General features: G+C 29.2%; 2 protein-coding genes across 2 annotated transcripts; both read left to right on the forward strand.

The window, feature by feature from the left end:
• The first annotated feature begins 1,227 nt into the window (after positions 1-1,227).
• LOC105364261 (protein FAM179B) lies at positions 1,228-11,211 on the forward strand. Its single transcript, XM_011502147.1, has 11 exons — positions 1,228-1,290; positions 3,214-3,317; positions 5,585-5,820; positions 6,374-6,583; positions 7,887-8,120; positions 8,787-8,951; positions 9,574-9,764; positions 9,845-10,040; positions 10,484-10,632; positions 10,763-10,921; positions 11,069-11,211. Exons 1-11 carry the CDS (start codon positions 1,265-1,267, stop codon positions 11,187-11,189), a joined length of 1,791 nt encoding a protein of 596 aa, XP_011500449.1. The 5' UTR covers positions 1,228-1,264; the 3' UTR covers positions 11,190-11,211.
• Positions 11,212-12,909: 1,698 nt separating this feature from the next.
• On the forward strand, positions 12,910-20,834 carry LOC105364262 (tetratricopeptide repeat protein 18). Its single transcript, XM_011502148.1, has 19 exons — positions 12,910-13,020; positions 13,110-13,305; positions 13,432-13,587; positions 13,669-13,913; positions 13,993-14,169; positions 14,442-14,542; positions 14,623-14,750; positions 14,826-14,938; positions 15,034-15,170; positions 15,261-15,387; positions 16,049-16,192; positions 16,572-16,754; positions 16,820-16,953; positions 17,363-17,511; positions 17,588-17,760; positions 17,829-17,975; positions 18,301-18,552; positions 20,424-20,573; positions 20,659-20,834. Exons 1-19 carry the CDS (start codon positions 12,910-12,912, stop codon positions 20,791-20,793), a joined length of 2,958 nt encoding a protein of 985 aa, XP_011500450.1. The 3' UTR covers positions 20,794-20,834.
• The last annotated feature ends 787 nt before the right edge of the window (positions 20,835-21,621 follow it).

Below are 21,621 nucleotides of genomic sequence, written 5' to 3' on the forward strand. Positions count from 1 at the left end.
TAAATACAAAATTTATTTATATAATTTATTACAATAGGGCAAAAAAATTTTCTATAAAAACAAATTAATTATCTATTGTTTTTAATGGATGCTACTTACTAATTATAATTAATCGAATAGTTTCCTTTTCTTTTAATATACATTAATAAATAAATAAATATGTGTTGTAAATTTGAGAATATTTTCAAATATAAGAGTATCAATGTTTATTTTATCGAAATATGTATTTTAAGATTGTCATTAAATTTATAAAAAATAAGTTGTTATACACTTTTATTAAAAAAAAAAAATAAAAAAAATTATTAATAAACGGACTTAAGTATTATCATATATCGTGCTAATATTTGTATTAATTATTAGATGCAATAAGACTAATATATTTTTAACACACATAACATTGTACAGATTAATGATTATATGGTTTTCTTCCATTATCCGGCTTAAGAAATTGTATTAAATAGTTTTTTTTTTTTTTTTTTTTTCAATTGTATTTAGCGTTCAGCAAATTTTATGTTAAAAAAGAAATGATTGCCCACGTGTTAAAGAATGAAATACTGCCTTCCTTTGCGGTTGATAAGCAATAAATCATTACGGGTTGAATTCTCCTTCGAATGTTGCGAAGTTGAGCGAGTGCTTAAGACAATAAAGTTCATTAAGAGATGTATCGTAGACAAGTGGAAGGAAGGAAGCGACGAAATAAGCAGTGCTGATTCGCGAACAGCCACTTAAGTGCTACTTGAACATGCAACTCCAAATTGAGCAACACGATCCAGCCTCTTGATAATGACTCGAAGCTGGAGATGATTTTCAAATACTGCGTCTGGCCAGAAGTGGCTAAGGACGAGCCCAATGGCAAGGTCCTCGGCAACGGGACTGTAACCTCATCCGAACTTCCCCTCGAACCTCCGACTGGTAAGAATTTGTCGGATGGTCTCCTGGGCTGCTGTCCTTGTTTCTTTCGTAGCAGAAGGTCCATCGGGATCGACTCGAGAAATGTGTCGGAGCTGTCAGTCGGAGGACATGCAGCCAGGACCGCGACACCGATCTTCGCAGTCAAGAGCGACGACAGCCGCGGCACAATGTAGGATTAATATGGCACTATGTAAAATATAAGCATCTACCCCTTCTTCATAAAAGCAGAATTGAAATTTTACATATATTATCATTAGATATTAATGGCACAGATTCCTCGACGACCAGTGTATTTATGATAATATTTATGGAATCGAAGATCGAATAAGCAATCGATGCTTTTACAAGAGCAATGCTTCTAAATGAAATGCAACTAGAGTATGTAATTTGTAGTACTGATACATGTCTGCTTATTTTTCATAAAATTGCAATTGTAATTGTTAAATGTGAACATTGGTTTGTAAATATTTTGAAAAAATATGAAGATCCGTATAAGAATATTAGAATAGCAAAGATCTTGAAAAAAATTATTACGTAATTTCATACATTAAAAGAGGATATTTGTTAATAGATGAAACGAATTCTATTAAAGTATATAATGGATAGATAATTTCTTGTTATAAAAGAATTTCATTATATGGCTATTTGTTAAAAATGTATTGACAAGATTTATTAATACATACGTACGTGCAAACCATTTTTTTTCTTTTTTCGATACTTTAATAATAATAATACGTGCATAATAATGAAACAAAAAATAAAAAAAAAATAAAAAAAAAAAATTATATTTACCACAAAATCACTTCTAATCGTATCTAACGATAAATATCATTTGATATTTTTTGCTTTCATGCATATTCTGGGTCATATTGATTGATGGATCTAGGTTCAATAAAAATTGAATTTCTAGTATTACCATTAGCATTTACAGTAAATAGTGTCTACTGGATATAAAAATAGAATAACATAATTAATTTACAGTTGATTATATTGTAAAATACTCGTATAACGTTTATTCAATAGTTTATAAAAAGTTTTATCTCACTTACATTTCGAAAATTATACAATTATATAAAAGATTCTACAATTATATTAGATCAAAAATATTGTGGAATTACATATTATGTCTATTTAACAATTTATAAGAAAAAGTACAATATTTATAATTTTATAAACCGCGCAATACTTTTGCACTATTAATTACTGATGTTAATTTTTAAGACACAAAAACTTAATCGAATTGTCCATAGTTGCGTAATATTTATAAGCATATAAACAAATTAAATTAAAGTAAATTTAAATTTACAAAATAAAGTTTTGAAAAGTGACGGTGACCAGCAAATATAAGTCCCTTAAAATATCATTATGAAATACAATATAATAATAATATGAAATTAAAGCAGAAATTTTCTTACCCACTTAATATGAATATATGTGATTTTTGTTTATACTGTGATTAAGTAAAGCTTATTTGAAAATGTCATTACATTGCATAAGTTTGAATTTCATAAGCTTACACCTCTTAAATCATTAAATTAATATTCTTTCACTGTTTTATATCATTCATCTTTATAATTTATTCATTCTTATTATTACGCATCATCTCTATTCTTATTATAAACATAAGATTGTTAAAATGCTACTAGTCATCCCTATTCAAATATAATTATTCCATAGTTATTATTATTATAAATAGTTATGGTAATTAATAGCTGCATATTCTAAAATCAATAACTTGCATTAATATTTGTATAACAATGTATTCAATTATTATGTTTTAGAATAATTTCAGAATCGTCGTATTTATATAATCGTCGGATAATCATATTTTTTAGTTTTTATACAGCAAATAAATAAAGGCAAAATAAATAGATATGATAATTGAATAATAGTCACACTTCATGTATTTTGCTATTCGATTGCAAGTAAAATAATACTTTTCTTATTATGAGTTAAGCTTATATGAACATTTTTTAATTTATTTTTATTTCAACTTAAATCTTATCCTTATCTTATACTAAAATACTTATCTTATATTTTTCTAACCTCGATAAAGACTAAATTTTAAATTATTATTGATTGGCACCTGTACATCGCATTAAGCACCTTACTATTTCTGTTTTCTCCTTTCTAATATGTGAATTGCGTACGTATACAATAACTTTCATCTCGTTCATTATTAATGAACATTTTAATAATTAACGTATCGCGTCCTTATTAAAAAAAAATTCATTATCAATTTAGAGTTTTAAATTATTAATATTATTTGCTACACATATAATCTAACAAAAACTATTTCAGGACTAACCAAACGCCAGAAAAAGAAACCACGAACAGTGATAAGAAACATATTTCACCAAAACCTTCCCCCATAAAAAGCGAAAGGATATCATCGTCTTATTGCGGTAAGTTAACATTTTTCCACGTTTACTTTTCACAAAAATTCAACAATGCATGAACAATAGACTACTTAAGAACCACGAGAATGTATATTTCGATGCATTCAGTTGTATATCGTTTGTTCGCTATTTAATTTTCAAAACATAACTAAATCAACGTACTTTGCAATAGTGGCGTGAGTAACGAGTATTAAGCATTTGATAATTATAAGAGAAACACTTAACAATTAATTGTTAATGCGTCATAAATTTAGTGCTTTCCCAAAGTATCGTCAAGCACATTACGATAGTTTTGTATTTAATAGAGTAACATTGCTGCAATATTTAACCTATTAAAACTCATTCAAGATTAAAATATCTTTTTAAGCTAAAGAAAAAATAAATAATTGCAATATAAAGTAAGCGAAGCAATTAAATTTATAGTATAATTTAAAATTTTGAAAATATTCCATTGGAAATGGAAAACAATATGTATTATTCATTTATAAAAATCTACTTCGTGATAAAGGAAGAGCTATTGTAGCGGGCGAATTTGATACGATGGTGAGGTTAAGGACCTTGACGAACTTTAAGAGAGCTTCAAAATAACATTTGCTTTAAATCGATTATTAGGAGCTGCCTAAAAAAATTAAATATAGAGAGATAGTGATAAACAAATGTCGAATGCATAAATAAACTTTATTTTATCTCGCAATCGCTATTCGAATTTAACTCTACACTAATTTTAAGTTTGTACAAGACAAACTGTATATGCACACACCCCTACCCGCGTTCTCATTCTCTCTCTCTCTCTCTCTCTCTCTCTCTCTCTCTCTATATCTTCCTACCTTTCACCGATCGAAAACATTTGAACTAGAGCGAAAGGTTCTTAACCCCCGTAACGTACCAAGTCCTGCATGCACGAGCTGCATTGCAAATACCCGTGTGCGTGTACGTGCAATGTCTCTGGGCATAAAGTCAGAGACCTGCAGCGATAATCGATATTTAAGAAGGAAGGTAAAAGAAAGAGCGAGCAAGAGAAGAAGTGAGAAAGGAAAACAGTTTCGCCTATTTTACTATTCGTCGGTATCTCTCTCTCTCTCTCTCTCTCTCTCTCTATATATATATATATATATATATATATATATATATTTGTTTCACCATTCGGGAGGCTTTTGCTTCCGTTAAAACTCCAAGCCCACGACGATTACGCTCACTATCTGCCCGTATGTGTAGAGTCAGTCATTATATGCTAGAATACCGTGCGGAAAACGATCGCGAATGTTACCAGGGAAGGGGATGTACTTGGGCACATTCAGTGCTATTATTGCACACTTTATGAGTACAGAAGATTTTTCTCGTCGCTGTTATACGTATAATTTATCGGCGTTTTATATTTTGCTTTTCTTTACATTGTCGGTAGGCGAGTGCGTTAAAGAGTTGCAAAAGCCGTTTGATTAATCAGATAAATATTTTAAACGTAAATTGCTAATTATTAAGTTTATGCTTGGTGATACGCATTCACGCACACTAGAAAACATAATTTACCTCTTCTATTAATAAAGTGAATTAGACGTAATAAAAAAATTTTATAATAACAAAAGAATATCAATTAAAATGAGTCGTTAGTATAATTTACGATTATACGCACATTTAATGATGAATAGCCCAAGTAAAAAGTTAGAAATTTATTGTTTATACTAATTCAGATATTATTGGCACTAATTATGCAAAATATAATTCAAATGTACCTTAAAGATTTTCTTTCTTAACTGTAGGTAAAAGATAATCTTATGAAATTCACATTTAAAGCGTCTCTTTTCATTTTCAAGTTTTAAAATTCTCTTAGAAAATTTATAAATTTCGCCTAGAATTATATATTTATTTATAGAAAATAGTAATGGCATCAATCAATGAAACTCAATGGTACTTTCTTATGCTTAAAAAAGTAGACTTTTTCTTTAAAAGTCCGTGAAAAAAGTACTTTAAATGAATACTTTTAATAGTATTTTATAGCTAATTGAGAATAATTAATATATATCTTCTTCTGCTTATTATAAACTTATTAACTTGTTATTTTAAGTTAAAGTAGGTCGTTTATATTATAAATTACCGTGTTAGTATTATTGCTGATATTAGACTGATCGAAAAGAGCATACGGATCTCAACGTCAGAACAATAAGTTTAGCCGTACGTATGTGCATAAGTGATGTCATTTATGCATGAAAATCAATGGCCAATGAACGTAAAAGTAACGGATAAGCAGGCCGCGATTTTTCAAAAATATATTGCAGATGCGGATGAGGTGAGATCGAACGGTAGCAGCGCTTCATCCTCGAATCGATCGGTCACGAACAGCCAAAGGGTGCGGAGTCATGAAACGCTGTTGGTGCGCACAGAGAGCGAAGAGTCGAGCAACAACGTCGATGAGAGTAGTCGGCTCTCTTCCCCCGACAACAGGTCGGATTATAAAGCTTTCGACGTTATATCCGCCAAGAGTAATCCGAGCAGATGCAACACACCAGACGCCGTGAGTATTCAATTAACAATCGCTCGGTTCGAGATTTTCACTATGATCGATTATAATTGTATTGCCACTTGGTCTATTTATTCGCGCAACAAGTCAAGCGAGCGACAAAATTACATTATACCCGAGACTTCACAATGTAAATATCCAATATTTTTATATTAATCTCTATTTCGAAATATAAAACGATATGTAACATCTCTTCAATGTTGTGACAAAATTGAAAAAAAAACGAATGTAAATCTTAACGATTATTTACAAATAGTTTTTTTTTTTTAGCGGAGAAACTTTTATATAACTTAGCGAATACTGGCTATCTAGCAATTAAATTATTATTTTCTTCATTTAATCTTTTTTATTTCTTGAAAAATTGCCTACACTTTCATGAATTAATAAGAATTGAACGGCTAAGATTGATATCGATCTCAAATTAGAGCGCGAATGTAATTTCACCACAAGTATCCTCCGCTAATACTTTGTCGTCGATCCTTTTACCGTACCAAAAATAAAGTACAGCAAGCCTTTTAATTCTAATACAATTAAACTTCTATCGAAGGATTCCATTCATTCGGACGCGGAGGTGGACGTGGAACTCGAGGGATCGAGCTCGGACAGTCCAACAAAGCTTTCGCTGGAATCGCTTATCGATGAAGACGGCGACGAGGACGAAGCCGTCGGTGACTACGTAACGCCCATTTCCTCCAGAGCTCCATCAGAGAGCTCGAATGACGAGGATTCGAGGGATGGCCGCTTTAGTCCTTCGATGGTGAGTCCTTTACTTTAAGCCCATCATCCCGCGAATTGACTGCCATCTTAGACCTAATCACGGCTTATTGTATTTTATATATAAATTCTTTATTATTGTGAAATTTGTGAAAGAAATTTTCGACATTTATGAGCTAATTCACCCAATTTTTTCTCGACTAATTCAAGCTTCATATCAATCCTTATAATCCATAAGGTCCTCGTGTGACTATATCGTTTATTATATTAGTTTTATTTGCAATTTTTTATCGACTTTAATATTTCACATTAGTAAATTTATCATAAATAAAACGTAAAAAGGCCAATAAGACGGTTGAGTTAATAAATCCATTAATTCGAAATTATCTATTAGCAACAAAGTTAATTGCCCGAATGAATCGAACACGATCATTGAACATTTGATAAACTTGCATCATTGAGATTTATTATATATTTGATTAAGTATTTTTATATATTAATTATTTTTTCATAGAATTCAACAAAATATTTTCTAAACGTTTTTCATAAATGTTTATTGCTATATATTTGGCGATTACAGTAATCGCTATTAGTAATCAGATTCGATTTACAAATTATTAAGCAATTATTTAAAATATTACAAAGAGAGCTAAAATGTATACCTTCAAATGTTAATGTAATGTAATGTTCGTTATTATTAGAATAAAATAAGAAAAAATTGAAAAGATTGTATCGTCCAATGATTCTTAATTCCAATCGATAAAACTTCATGAGATTACGCATAAAAACTATTTAATTAATATAAACGGTAGAATCTTTATGAAACGTAAAAAATGATTATTTTCAAATGCTTTTAAAGCTGATGACAATAATCAAAGAAAAATTTCTTTTTTAGTTGGCATATCAAATTTTCAATGATATGCTGCTAACAGGAGCCTCTCCTACTTATTATTATAGTCAGCTAAAAGTTAAACTTTGATTTTTAGAAATAATGGCACTGATCACGCTATGAAAATATGATCATAAATATTACATCGACATAGATAAAAGATGTATTTATATCTTTAAAACCAATCATTGTTAAGACTAATTAAAATAAAAATTCACACGTCATAAAAAGAAAGCAGCCCCTCTTATTAAAGTAATTATACAGTGGAAGCGTATGAAGTTTGTTACTATCACTATGCTGTCAAAGTAATTTTATCGAAAGATTTTCTTCGTCTAAACAAATTTCGGTAAATAATAAACTAATTCGCCATTAAAAATGAAAGAGCTACGGATATATGGAAAACATTGCATAAAAAGCGAAAATACCTTTCTCCGGATTAATCGTTAAATGTGTAAAGGTGGAGTTGAATAACCGCACCAACGGCGTCGGTGAAGAGACGGAGGATTTTCAAACTGGCGAGGTTAAGGGTGCGACCAAAATTGGTGCCGTGAGAAATTCTGCAGGAGATGTGAAGATAATGACAGGCATTGGCAATTCACCAGTTCGAAAAAGGATGTCCTATACATTAGATGACGATTTGAAAAACAATTCCAGCGTCACCGTATACAACAACAACAACGACGATCTCACGGTAATTAGAATTTTATTTGCTTACAACTTTACATTGTGTACGAGGGATTTAACAATACTTTACAAACCAAACAAAGAAATAACAGGAGCGTTACAATTTTCAAGCTCTTTATGTTTGGACAAAAACAGTCCATATTTATAATGTTTTTATAAATAATAAAATCCATTCGGTAGCAGAAGGTAGCAGTAGACGGTAGTAGTAGTAGTAGTAGCGGTAGTAGTAGTAGTAGTAGTAGTAGTAGTAGTAGTGGTAGTGGTAGTAGTAGTAGTAGTAGTAATACCAGTATAAGATTATTTTTACGAAAATCAATTAGTCTACGATTTACGTATAAAACGTTTTATCTTTAAAAAAAATAAATAAATGATCGTAACGTCGTATTATACCTTAATTATAATTTCTGTCCACTACGTGGTATCACTATGTCGTCATTCAAACCTTAAGAATTAAAAATGAAAAAAATGATATTTTGAACAATCATCTTATTTAACATTTATAATTATCATTAAATCTAACATATATCATTTATTTACAAACGCGAATCACTCAGTTCTAGGATTAAACACTCTATGGCATATATCATTGTTTGGGTAAAAAATGCTTTTAAAATTATTTTAATTAAATTTTTTAAATTATTAGTTATTTATTTGGAGCTATTTTTATTTTTAGACTTCTAAAAATTCGAGCCCAAGGAGATTTATAAATCAAGATCGATCGTTGAAGGACACGCACTCGGGTCAAACTCCGCCACTTCGAATTGGTTTTAACAACGTTAAACAAGTCGTGACTACCGACGTTACCGATGAAGCTGACGATGTCATCGTCAAGCCTCAGGTTATTTATCGATTTCGTTTTCAAGTAGCCTTAATAATAGGAATGATGCTATCTAAGTTGCTTCTAAGTTATATTATAAATAATGAAAATAATTGTATTCGACTTTACAATTTATTTTGATAATACTTGAAAACATTTCGTAATAAGTAAATATATTTTATTAAATATTATTTTTTTAATCTTTTACTGTATTATATTTTGTTTGTCACTAATGAATATCGATTGTTTGCTTGTTAGCCTGAAAAATGGACGTAAAATCCAATAAGAAAATATGAATAAAAATTAAATAAGTACGTATGTAAGTTGAAATTTATGCACCGGCAGCAAAGCCATGAAATTTCTTTAATCTTGAGGTCAATTTATTACTATTATTAATATTTTGATAATTTTCATCTTTATGTCGGCATACGTATGCAATTGTATAGTGTACTCTAATAACGTTTGCAACAAACAATCTTATTAGTAATTTATCAGTGTCAGTTTGTTTGTTATTATATACGTTAAATTAAAATGAATATTAATTTTGTATTTCGTTTGAGCTGTAATTTATAATTGATAGGTGAGCAAGAGGTCAGTGAATGTTTAATGCATAATTTTCATAATTGCCTTGGTTACATTACAGATGTCACGCCAGATGCAGCAGCCAATTGATATTTCAAAAAGATCGTGTAAAGTATCCCCTTGCAAAATAAAATCGCAGTTAAATTGCAAAAGAACAGTTTCAGTGCCGGGCAATCATCGACATTATGACAAACCCGTGGAGAAGTCGAAGATAATACGACAGTGTTTTGAACAGCTGGAAAGCAAAAACTGGTGGGTCGATAAGTAAATTGTCACACAAGGTAGCAGCTATTTATTTCAGAAAGCTTAACTGAAAACTTCACGATTTTCAGGGAAATAACGTTAAAGGGGTTAAAAGTCTTATCGGAAATAGCCAAGGACGAGCCTGAATTATTAGATAGTTGTACACCTGGACTACTAGCTCGTGTCCTCGGCAAGAATGTGACAAATTTGCGCTCCCAAGTAGCAAGAGCCGCTTGCTCGGCAGCTACTCAGGTGTTCGCCACACACATTCGAGGCATCGATCAGGTATGAGTGTCTGCTTAACCTCGAGTAGTTCATTTGGTTATTGCGCGAGACAATTATTACGAGTTGAGTTTTAAGCAGCAGAAAATCAATATTTTAATTAACATTTTTTCATTATAATAGTGTGATATTTCGCAGTGAATCGCTTCATTCTTTCTTTCGTTTCCCCATTAAAATTGACTTGAATTTGTCGAGTATTAATTAATTATATCGTGGATTACATTTTTCAAAGCCTATTAATATATTAACGTCACTATTAAATTAAATTCTTATAAAACTTTTATTCTTATTTTTCATTAACCAGTGTTGCTTTTTGTGTCGTTTTCTTTTTCTAAAGTACAAGTTATGTACCAAGTGTACGCGCATGCTATTGCTCAGCTTATCCCAAATTCAAAACCAATAAATAGATCAATGCTAATATACTTTCGATCTTTCTCATTGCTTAGGATCTTGATGAGATAGCAGGACCGCTTTTGCATAGAACCGCTGACACTAATAAATTTCTTCGCGAGGACTGTAATAGTGCTTTGGACAGCATGGTGGAACATTTTCCACCACATCGAACAATCGTAACTATCGCGAATCGCGGTGCTAGGTATGTATAATTGACTTAAAAATATACGCTATAAACAATAAAAATGACCGATAAATGGAATGTACGAAGGCACCGATTACATTTTACTATTATAATTATTATATTTATTATATTATAATTATCGCTGCAGTCATCAAAATACTATTGTTCATGCAACGACTGCACGGCTGTTGCTTGTTACCGTCACTAAAATCGGTTCGGAGCATGTGATGATTTTACCACGGGATGTTAAAGAAAAATTATTTGCGACAACAGCGAAACTTCTCACCGATGGAAATTTGCAATCGAGGTAGGAAATCTTTCTATATACTGTTGTATTTATAAACCGTTGTAGGCACACGCCCATTAATCTCAATTTTCACATTACACTTTCGCTGTAATCAATAGTTGCTTAATAAAATGAAGCACATAATCATTTTGTTATTTTCATTTGTAGGAAATATGCGAAGGAAACTTTTAGACTCTTGTCGCAATGCGAGGGATTCCGAAAAACATTGACTGATGCCGTGCCGGAAAATACTCTAAGACTCATTGATAAAACTTTGAGATCACTATAATTAATATGTATATAAAAGGAGGAGGAGGAGGAGGTGGAGGGGGAGGGGGAGGGGGATAAATATGAAAATAACGAAGTAATTGTTGTTTCTTATGAAAAAATAATAGTAAAATTATAAAAGTTTTCGGATCGATGAGTATAAATTCCATCTTTCAAAATTATGTTCATCTTACGTCACTATTAAACATTAAATTCCAACACAAACTCTAATTAAACATTCGCAACTATATCATTGATTTTTCAATAATTATTAACAACAATTATTTATTATGGCTCGTATATTATATTTATATTTAATGAAAGTTGAAGAGTGATTTCAAGTTTTAACATTAAGTAAAGTTTTATAAAGCAGCGAGATTTTTTTACGCGCGGCAACACTCAGTTGCCAAAAATGTGGAAAATCGAAAGATGAACAGGAATCAGCGGGCACAAAGCAGTCACTTTCTATTTTTATTCAGCGATTCATTTTTATATCAACTTATACAGTGATGAAAGCAAAAGGAACGATATAATGCATGTATTCGCCATACTTGTCGTCGAATATTATTAACTTATAGTGCCTTGCTGTATATAAAAATACATAATTATAATATACCGACTCTCCATTGTACTACGCACACTATTATTTTATGATATACTAAATAATATAACATGATCATTTCATATAAAACTAAAGTGTCAATTCGCACAAATAATTTTTATCTTGTATTGTCATTTATTACGCGGCACATTCATTCTGGCAATTCCGTTTCTTTTATTATCCTACAATCCGCATTGTCGTCTAGGGCATTAATGGTGGTGCTGAATTAAAAAAATCATCAAGTCTCCAGGCATAATTGGACAATTTTCACCACAATCAATATAATAACAAATTTAAAAATAATTCCTTTTTATATATAGCTTTTGAAGTTTTACTTTTCGAGAAATACAATAAGAACATATTGGAACTATTTATTTATCGACAAAAATTAATAATAACAAACTTTGCTATCAAAATTATAATAGACCTAATTTATAAATTTTACACCCACTTAAGTCAAACGTCGTAATAATTTCGTAGACTAATTTTTTTAGTTTGAGTCTCGTGAAGCTAATCGCGATGAAAGTTATAAAATATATCAATAACTTGGGTTGTTTTAATATTTTATAAATTTACAAACTAATTTTCCTTACTTTTCCTTATTTCGTATAATTTATTTGTCCTAAGTTAAACATAATTAAAATGAAAGAGCAATCAACTTTTTGATCGTTTATAATTTCATATATATACATTTGTTTATTACAATGTACATCATTTAGGTATTAAAAAAAAAAAAAAAAAAAAAAAAAAAAAAAAAAAATTACACTACGGATAAATTAAATAATTATAAACATATTCTTTTAAGATTAACTACTAATTGATTTTATTAATTAAAAATTTTCAATATATAATTTGAATTTTTATGAATAATTTAGTAAACAAATTAGTTTTTATTAGTATGATAATTATTTGAATGTTAATAGAACATTGAGAAAAAAAAAAGAATGAAAAGAATGAATGAAATTTGTCTCTTTTAACCTACAACTATTGCTTTTCTCAAACATAACGGTAGGTTTTCCATTTAATTACAATTAGTCGCTTTGAAGGATATAATTTTTAAGAAGATAAATAAATAATAGGACAAATAATTACTCATCCTTATAAATGCTAATCAGCAAGCATTAAAGGCAAGTCATATAACATGCAAGTCGAAACAATTAAGTCTGCATCTGAAGATTCTCTATCTTATTCAAATAATGATGAAGATGTTCATAATGAAATTGAAATATCGATCGACAGTATTGAAAATATTGTAAGTTTAACATTAACAAAAACTAATATAATTAAAGATTAGATGAATATCGACATTGCTAGTTCATTTATTGCTTGTCTTTTATCCAGATCAGGAATGAGAGTTTCCTGATAAAAATTGTAATAGAACACGAAGATTTACTATTAGGAGAAAGTGACACCATTAAAATAAATTCTAGTTATAAAAATTTAATTAAGGTTTATCCGATAGATTTTAAAATTTCTTTATCTTATATACCTAACAATACGAGCAGCATTGCCCCACTCGTATCAACGCCTATTTTGAGTAAGTTACGTACTATTTGTCATGAATAATAGAATAATTTTTTTAAAGAGCCAAAATAACTGAAAATCATTGTTATATAAGAATATTATATATATATATATATATATTAAAATTATCGTACAATAGTTAAGATATTTGAAATTTTGGGGGACAATGGCTCATCAAAACCAAATATTGAATCTAAAGATAATGAAACAGCCAATGAAAGATCAACGTCTGAACTAGAAAGTAGTCGAAAACTTTATGGAATGTGTAATATCGATATGCTACCGATTATTTTAGGTATTTTAATATATTATACACATTTAAATAATTATGTGACTTCTTGCGGTAATATATAAGATATAATGGAATTACTTTTAGGAGAAATAACGTTTAGTGAGAAACTTCTAGTTCAGAGTCCATCCTATACTTGGGATCAGAATATCGTATCTTGGGAAAATTTATCTAGAATATCAATAACGGTGCAGCAAGACGAAATAAAAATTTTGGAAGATATAGATTTTAATTTTTTGAGTATCACAATTGAAAGTATGTATAATTTGCCAGATAATTTTACCAACAGCATGAACTACAAATGTGGTACTATATTATATCCGCATAAAAACGTATGAATTGAAAAGACTTTTGATATCTTGTTGGAGGATTGGCACGATGATTTATTTGCATTGTTTTAAATGTTTAAAGGTAAAGGAGTCTTGTATTATTTTCGATGATGGCACGTGGACCAACATTTCTAATGTTGAAAAGATGAAAAGCTGGAGATCTTTACAGGACGTACAAAGTCGCGCGCGCTTATCCAAATACAAAATCGATTCCGATTTCAATAATATAAAAAATGACTTCAAGTCACTCAACTTAAAAGTAACTTTTAATGTGAAACTTTCAATGATACATAATATACACGGTATATATACAATGTATATATACAATGGTATACATTTTCTTTAATATAACATAGTCGGATAAAAAACTACCTAATGATTTACCTCGTCATTTATAATGATCAATGCATTTATTTATTATAAATGATCGTTAATATAATGGAACATTGTTATTATTATTTATAACGAAATTGAAAATATTGCATGAGTAAGAAAATTCAAACGATGTATTTCATAATAATAAATTTTTAGACAATCATTGAACCAAAAAATAAAAGAATCAAGTGGAATGTTATGAACAGAAGTTTCTTAGATAAAAAGAATATCGATCGTTTAAAGGATCGACTGAAAAAGTAATAATTTCATTCGCACATGATAAATAAATATTCTATTTAACGTCGGTATTAAATTTAAACGCACGACTTTATTTAAGGTACAAGTATTGGCCATTTGAAGTTATAGTTAAAGAGAACGTTGATCCGTCTGAAACGAAAAGAGAGAGTACCGAGGAAGTTATTTATCAATTTTACGCTGACATTAGTCAACTTATCTTTCCCGGACGTAAATACAATCTTATAATCTACCATTACAACAATTTAATGCAATTAATATAATATAATGACAATATTATTATAGAAAAAAAGGTACGCGTCTTATCGCAAATACATATGCAAAGTTTGGCTGAGATGAAAGAAAAAACCGGACTAGAAATAAGCATTTTTAGCAATAAATCGTTAGAAGATTGTGAGGTAAAAGTCATTAAATGCTTATAGCAACATGTTCAATTTTGTTTACTTTTTACACAAATAACGTAATAACGAAATCTTTCCTACACCTCGTTTAGTTGCAATCAGATGAAATACCAAGTACATCGGATTGTTCAGTTTATGGTGAAAACGGAAAACCTGTTTATATTCTAGTAGAATTCGAGCTATACAAAACTCTTTTTCCTGCTCGGATTTTAGAAGATTTCACGAAAGCGTTTGTATAATTATAACAATAATAAGAACAACAACAATAATAGATTACAATATCTTTGGTAGCTGATATTACAAACCAATTATATTATAGCACGGAGATTTTGAAAAATAAGCCAAAACCAAATAAGCCAATTTATTTGTATACCCCCGATTTGGTACACGATCAATATATCAAATGTATCAAGCAACTTGTTGACGTTCTTGAAGAAAGTTATCGAGTAAGAATTTTCTAATATACATTTACGTATTTAAGAACCGTTTATATTATATTTTGAGGAAGAAATTTTATTTAAAAAAATTTATATTACAAAACAATCGTTTGTTAATGCCGATTTTAACCTTTTTCAAGTACAATATAGATGATTTCAGTAGACTAATAGATAATATAATTGGCATTAGTTATCAAATAAATGATATTATTGTAAGACAAATTTTCCTCTTTTCCATTAAAGTTTTTGCATCAACGTAATATAACAAAAATTTATTTTTTAAATCCTATATATACTAAAGATATTCTCGTTTTGCTTTTGTTTATATTATAAATTATAAATTAATCGTATTATATATATATATATATATATATATATATAATTATATCTCGTTTTGATATACGTAATGATTACTTTTACTCATAAAGAATTCGTTTATAAAACATAATTTCAGGATTATACTAATCATAATGATTTTCATTCTAAAAATACTTCGTCGAGCACATCTTCTAACTGTGGGAAAACAAATTGTCAACCTAATATATTTCCAAAATTAAATTCATCGTGTGATTCGTCATATCCTTATTTTCAAATTGAAGTTTGTTAATATTTTACATTTATCATTCACTCATTACATAGATAATTCAAACTTTTATGTGCTATGTTTTAGGACGATTTGACTCGCTTTAAACAATATCTACACGAGACTGGAAAATATTTATCTATGCAAAGCACTTTAAAGAATAAAATTATTAATTTATTAGACCAAAAGTTCCCACTCAATTCAGCTGATTGCTTTTCAACAAAAAACCAAGTGCGCAACGCGGCTTTGATAAATTTATTAATCTAAATATTTTTTAATATTATGTATCTTGTGTTAAAAAAAACATATTACGCTCAACGCCATTCGATTATACTAAAATCTGTATATAATTTAAATTTCTAAAAAACCACTTATGCATGATCTTTACATATAATAGCTATTTTTCATGACGGATTGTCAATTTGTTCAAAGTCACAATTCGTAAATGGTAATTTACGATTCTTTTACTACTCAACCTCAATCGTAATTGCATAATATGTAAATTCGATCATTGTATAAATAGAATATTAATAATAATAATAATTTTTAGTTTAGGCTGAAAAGATCACTTCAAACTTTGATATGTAAAATTTATTTCGTGTCGATGTAGGATTTTATAGTTTCGTGTTACTCGTATTTGGTGGAACAAATGCACATTGCACTGAATACGAAACTTGATGTTCGTTTTGGCGATGAGTACATTGATCCGGAAAATCCTGATGAACTTTGGATCCGTGCCGAAGAAGCATACGAATATAAACATTACGACAAAGCTAACAAACTATTGATAAAGGTTGTTAATATTATCAATAAAACACATTGTGTTTTTATTTCTATTAATTATTGTATCTGTCTTAGATTATTTCAAATGATCGAAGTAACGCAAGCTCATGGGTGAAATATGGGATCTATTTGCTTAAAATATCGAATAATGACGAAGCAATCGAATGTTGCAGAGAGGCAATTCGATTAAATAGCCGTCATAAAATAGCGTAAAATATATTGTCAATCAATTATAAATAACGTCATAATACTTTAAAGCAATGAAAGCAAAATTATGAGTTATTTCTGTAGAACATATTTATATATAAGGAAGGGAAAAATACTTTATCAATTATTTAATAAGTATATAAGACATTATTGGTATTGATCGAGGGCTTACGACGCTTATTAACTTAAAAAAGAAAAAAAGAAGAAGAAAAAAAATTGTTTAAAATAATTAAAAATAACTGAATTCCTTGCATATCTTTTCTATTGTGGAATATAAATTCTTATTCTCGACAAATTATTTACATTTTCATGATAATTTTGCAATTTATTGCTTACATTTGTATATGTAAAATCAAAAATTTGAAAATAAATTTCACTTAAATTAGTTTATCATAAAAATGTGTATCGTAGATTACTTATGTACGGCATACTTCTTGCCATGAATGAAAATTATTCGGAAGCTGAAATTTTCATTAAAGCCGTAACCCTTTTTTATCCAAGATTCAGTGAAGGTTGGGTAATTTTGCATTTATTATACGTAAAAACTGAATATTATCCAGGTAATAATTATAATTATTAATTAAAATTTATTATTATCATATTAGCAAGAAACATAAAAAGAAATTATTTAAACAGGTATCGATATAACTTTACAACTTGCCGAAAAATGCTTAAAGGATAGAATTCCCGACAAAGATACTATGGAGATTTTAGAAAAAGAACCAATCGCATGGTCAACTAATCTTTGCAGTGAAAATAGAATTTTTATTTTGACAGCAGTGCTGTTACTCAAATTAAACCTTTATAATGTAATTTGTTATTACTATACAATGTAACACGCTATTTATCCTCAATATATTTGTATGTGAATTTTCAGTTTGCAGGCTTGGCTTTGACTCAAGAATTATCTCTTAGACAGAAATCAGTTGAATTTTTATATTTTTTTAGCGTTAATGCTTACTTAAATCGCAACTATGAAATTGCGCTGGACTATTTAAATCAAGCGGAAACAATTATTGGCACCGTACGTTTATCTTAATTCTATTTAAAAATATATTTCTGTTTAAAATTTGTTTAAATAAATATATTTACTTTTTCATTCGATAATTTCGTATGAGTACAAGAACAATATAGTAGTACATTAAATCACACTAAGAATTCGTATTTATATCAATAATTTCTCTTTTCTTTTTCTATACGCTAAAATTACACTTTTAACAATCCAATGTTTCCGCATACTGCTTTATGAATTTTAATATTATTTTATCATTATTTTGACTTTTTATGTTATCTTTATTCGATTATTTTTTATGACATTTTTGCAATCGTAGTATCGAATAAAATATTAGGATTACAGCATAGCTGCTTTATTGGGACATGTATTTTACGAATTTGGAGACATGAACGAAACGATAAAATACTATGAAATCGTCGATAAGCTGTACGAAAGACCGGAAAATATTCATTTGGTGCATCTAAGAATGGGTTTTTACTTCATAAGCAATCGACAATACGAGCGTGCAAGAAATATCTTTTCACGCGCCTGCAAACAGGCCTCAACTTGCAAAATTTGGCTGGGATTCGGCATATCAAATTATCATGTAAGCATTAAAATTGCCATCTATATATTACGGGACGCTGTTTAATTATAAAGATTTAAAAAAACAAAGAAAAACAAAAAAAAAAAAAAAAACAAAAAAAAACAAAAAAAATAGTACTAAGACATAAGCTATTAGTGAATATTAGGCTTAACGAGTTTATATATATATATATATATATATATAAATTTAATTATAAGAAAATGTATTTGCGATTAGTAATTATCATAAGTAACTCTAATCAAACCTAGACCGGGGAAAAGTTGAACGAATTTATGTATTGTGTATATTGACAATGCTCCGATGAAAAAAAAAAAAAAAAAAAAAAAAAAAAAAAAAACGTTTATTTAAGAGAATCGTTATATCTATAAACATAATGTTTAGTGTAAATAATTGGCTCGCGTATAATTGCTCATATTGTTAAGCAATAAACATTGAAATGAAAAGTCCTTGTGTCATCCACTAATCTTACTTCGGATTATTTTATGAATGTTAAAACAAAGACTCGTCGCGTGGTCAACTTAACCGTCGAGTAGGAGGCGTCGAGCCGATTAACCGCGTCGACACTCTCTGGTCAATCCGGGACTACCATTATCTTAATGTCCTGGCAAGATTATAAATACGATGTTGCGCAATATTATATATCGCAATCTCGCCAATTCTAAGAAGGAGAAAGTCCCTCTCGAGAGAACCCAACAATCGATCAATGACTTGGTTGGAAAATCTCATCATTCCTCTTCAATGGCGATTCTCCCACTTTAGTGTCGCTGTCATCCTTTCACGGTACTTGTCCCGCACATTGCATGCCATTGTCTTGTAAATCACGAGAATGTTTGACGTGCCTCTTGCAACGGTTCCATCCTAATTCCTCGTCATCTCTCTGCGCGTCAGCCTCATTCTACGAATCTCCACGTCGGACTTGGATGCGCAAACCGTCAATCTTTACTTCACTTACGTCAACAGCACTTACGAAATCCTTGTCATACACTTACAATTACCATATCTTTATGAATTTATGCATTGTAATTTTGATTTTTCTTTTACTGCCAAAAATAATCGTTAGCGTAGGGCCAATTAAATCTTGGGTATTTGTCTCGTTATAATTCCAAAGTTCTATTATAATAGAACAGGGGATGGGATCGCGTTATAAATTCGATTGGCCGTGCACAATCCATACGCGCATAATGTTTTCAAAATTAAGAGCTTGAAAATTAAATGAGATTTTCAGTAGCTTAATAAATTATCCTCCAATTAACTTTCGATTGATAAATTTCAATTACAAATTGTGGCCAACGTATTATTTGCTTATACTTTCAACTAGTCGCTTAAATTCTGAACGAGCGAATAAAATCGAATCAATAAAAAGAAAAACAAAAAAAAAAACCAAAAAAAAACAACAATGTGTCGCTGAGACCAAGGTAAATGGTTTTTCAATAAAAATTACGAGTTCAATAATTAACGAGTGCTGAATAGTAATAATACATGACGAAAATACCGGGTTAACATAAAAAAATGCAAGTATGTTGAATTTTCTTAAAAAATGCTCAATTTCGAACAGAATTAAGTATTAATAATTTTCCTATTACGTATCTATCATTTTTATCGACGGGCGTTTAATAAGTTTTTATTTAGATAGTATTAAAGCAATTGGAAATTGGATGATCGTATATTTAACGTATATCTAAAATTAAATACGTTCATCACAATCATTTCGATGATAAGAGTTATCGTGTCTATTGAATTTAAAATTATAATCAAGAATTATTCGTCTTAATTAATCTTTGTCTACTATTTAATAATTACGAGCTCTTGATAAAACTGTCCGATTATACAAAGCGAGAATTAATAAAAAAAATGTTTCCTGAACTTCGTAGCTCGAGTATTACGAAGAATGCGAAGCCGCTCTAATCGAGGCCAATAGAATCGACGACGAGGATCCCGAAGTCTGGGCTTACTTATGCTTATTAAGTATATCGTTGCATAGATACGACGAGTTCACTCAATGTTACAGACAGACGGTTAAGGTAGAGATAAAAAACAACGTATTTACAGCCATTACAATTTTATTAACAATTCATTTTCCTGTTGTATTTTATTTTCTCTTATTAGAACAATCTTAAAAATGACGAACTTTGGCGGCTTATAACACGTACAATGGACACTTTTAACTATACGACACCATTTGTATTCGATGATCCAAGTAAAAAATGTACTTGTACAGCAATGTCGTGGGCTAAACAATAACAATTTTTTAAGGTGTTCATTTCTCTCTCTCTCTCTCTCTCTCTCTCTCTCTCTCAATAAATAAGTTTAACTGTTCAAAGTATAATAAAGATTATTCGAACCTTGCGTAAATTTATTCTTATTAATGAGTTAATTCAGTGAAAACATATATCGTTACAATAATCGTTACAATTGCCAGTAAGTAAAAGAATAATAGTAATAAATCTATGCTTATTTCTTGTTTTATTATTATTCAATATTAATATTATTATTATTTTTTTTTTTATTTTTTTTTTTATTTTTTTTTTTTTTTTATTGTTATCGAGTAAATTAGAACTAAGAATAACAGCATTTTTTTAGTTGAATATTTTCAACGATGATGAAAAATCCATATGAATTTTCAATTATTTAAATTTACGATTAATTAATTGGTTAACGCATAAATCGATGACGTCAGGCGTTAGTTATATTAACATAATGAAAAAACTCCTTCCTACGAAAAGGTATCTTTTATAATTTTATTTACGCCGCTTGTTATATTATCGCATAGAGAAGTAATTAACGAACTTTTTATAGTAAATCAAATCGTGATTTGTTTAAAACACGTACTATAGGAAATATACTCGATGGTATTACAATCTACCTTTGTTATTCCATTAACATAATTTTATTTGCTTTTAAGTAATGAAAAAACATATAGTTTTCATTACTGCTAAATAAAAAGTGATATATGCTTTATTCGAAAATAAAATATTTGAAATAATTGAAAAACCTAAAATAAATTAAATAACAATTTTTGTATAGCCCAGCGATGAAAAAAAAGAAAAAAAACTGAGTGTGGTAAGTATA

The sequence above is a fragment of the Ceratosolen solmsi genome, unplaced genomic scaffold (genome assembly GCF_000503995.2).
Source record: "Ceratosolen solmsi marchali unplaced genomic scaffold, CerSol_1.0 scaffold43, whole genome shotgun sequence".
In the NCBI taxonomy this organism is placed as follows: Eukaryota; Metazoa; Arthropoda; class Insecta; order Hymenoptera; family Agaonidae; genus Ceratosolen; species Ceratosolen solmsi.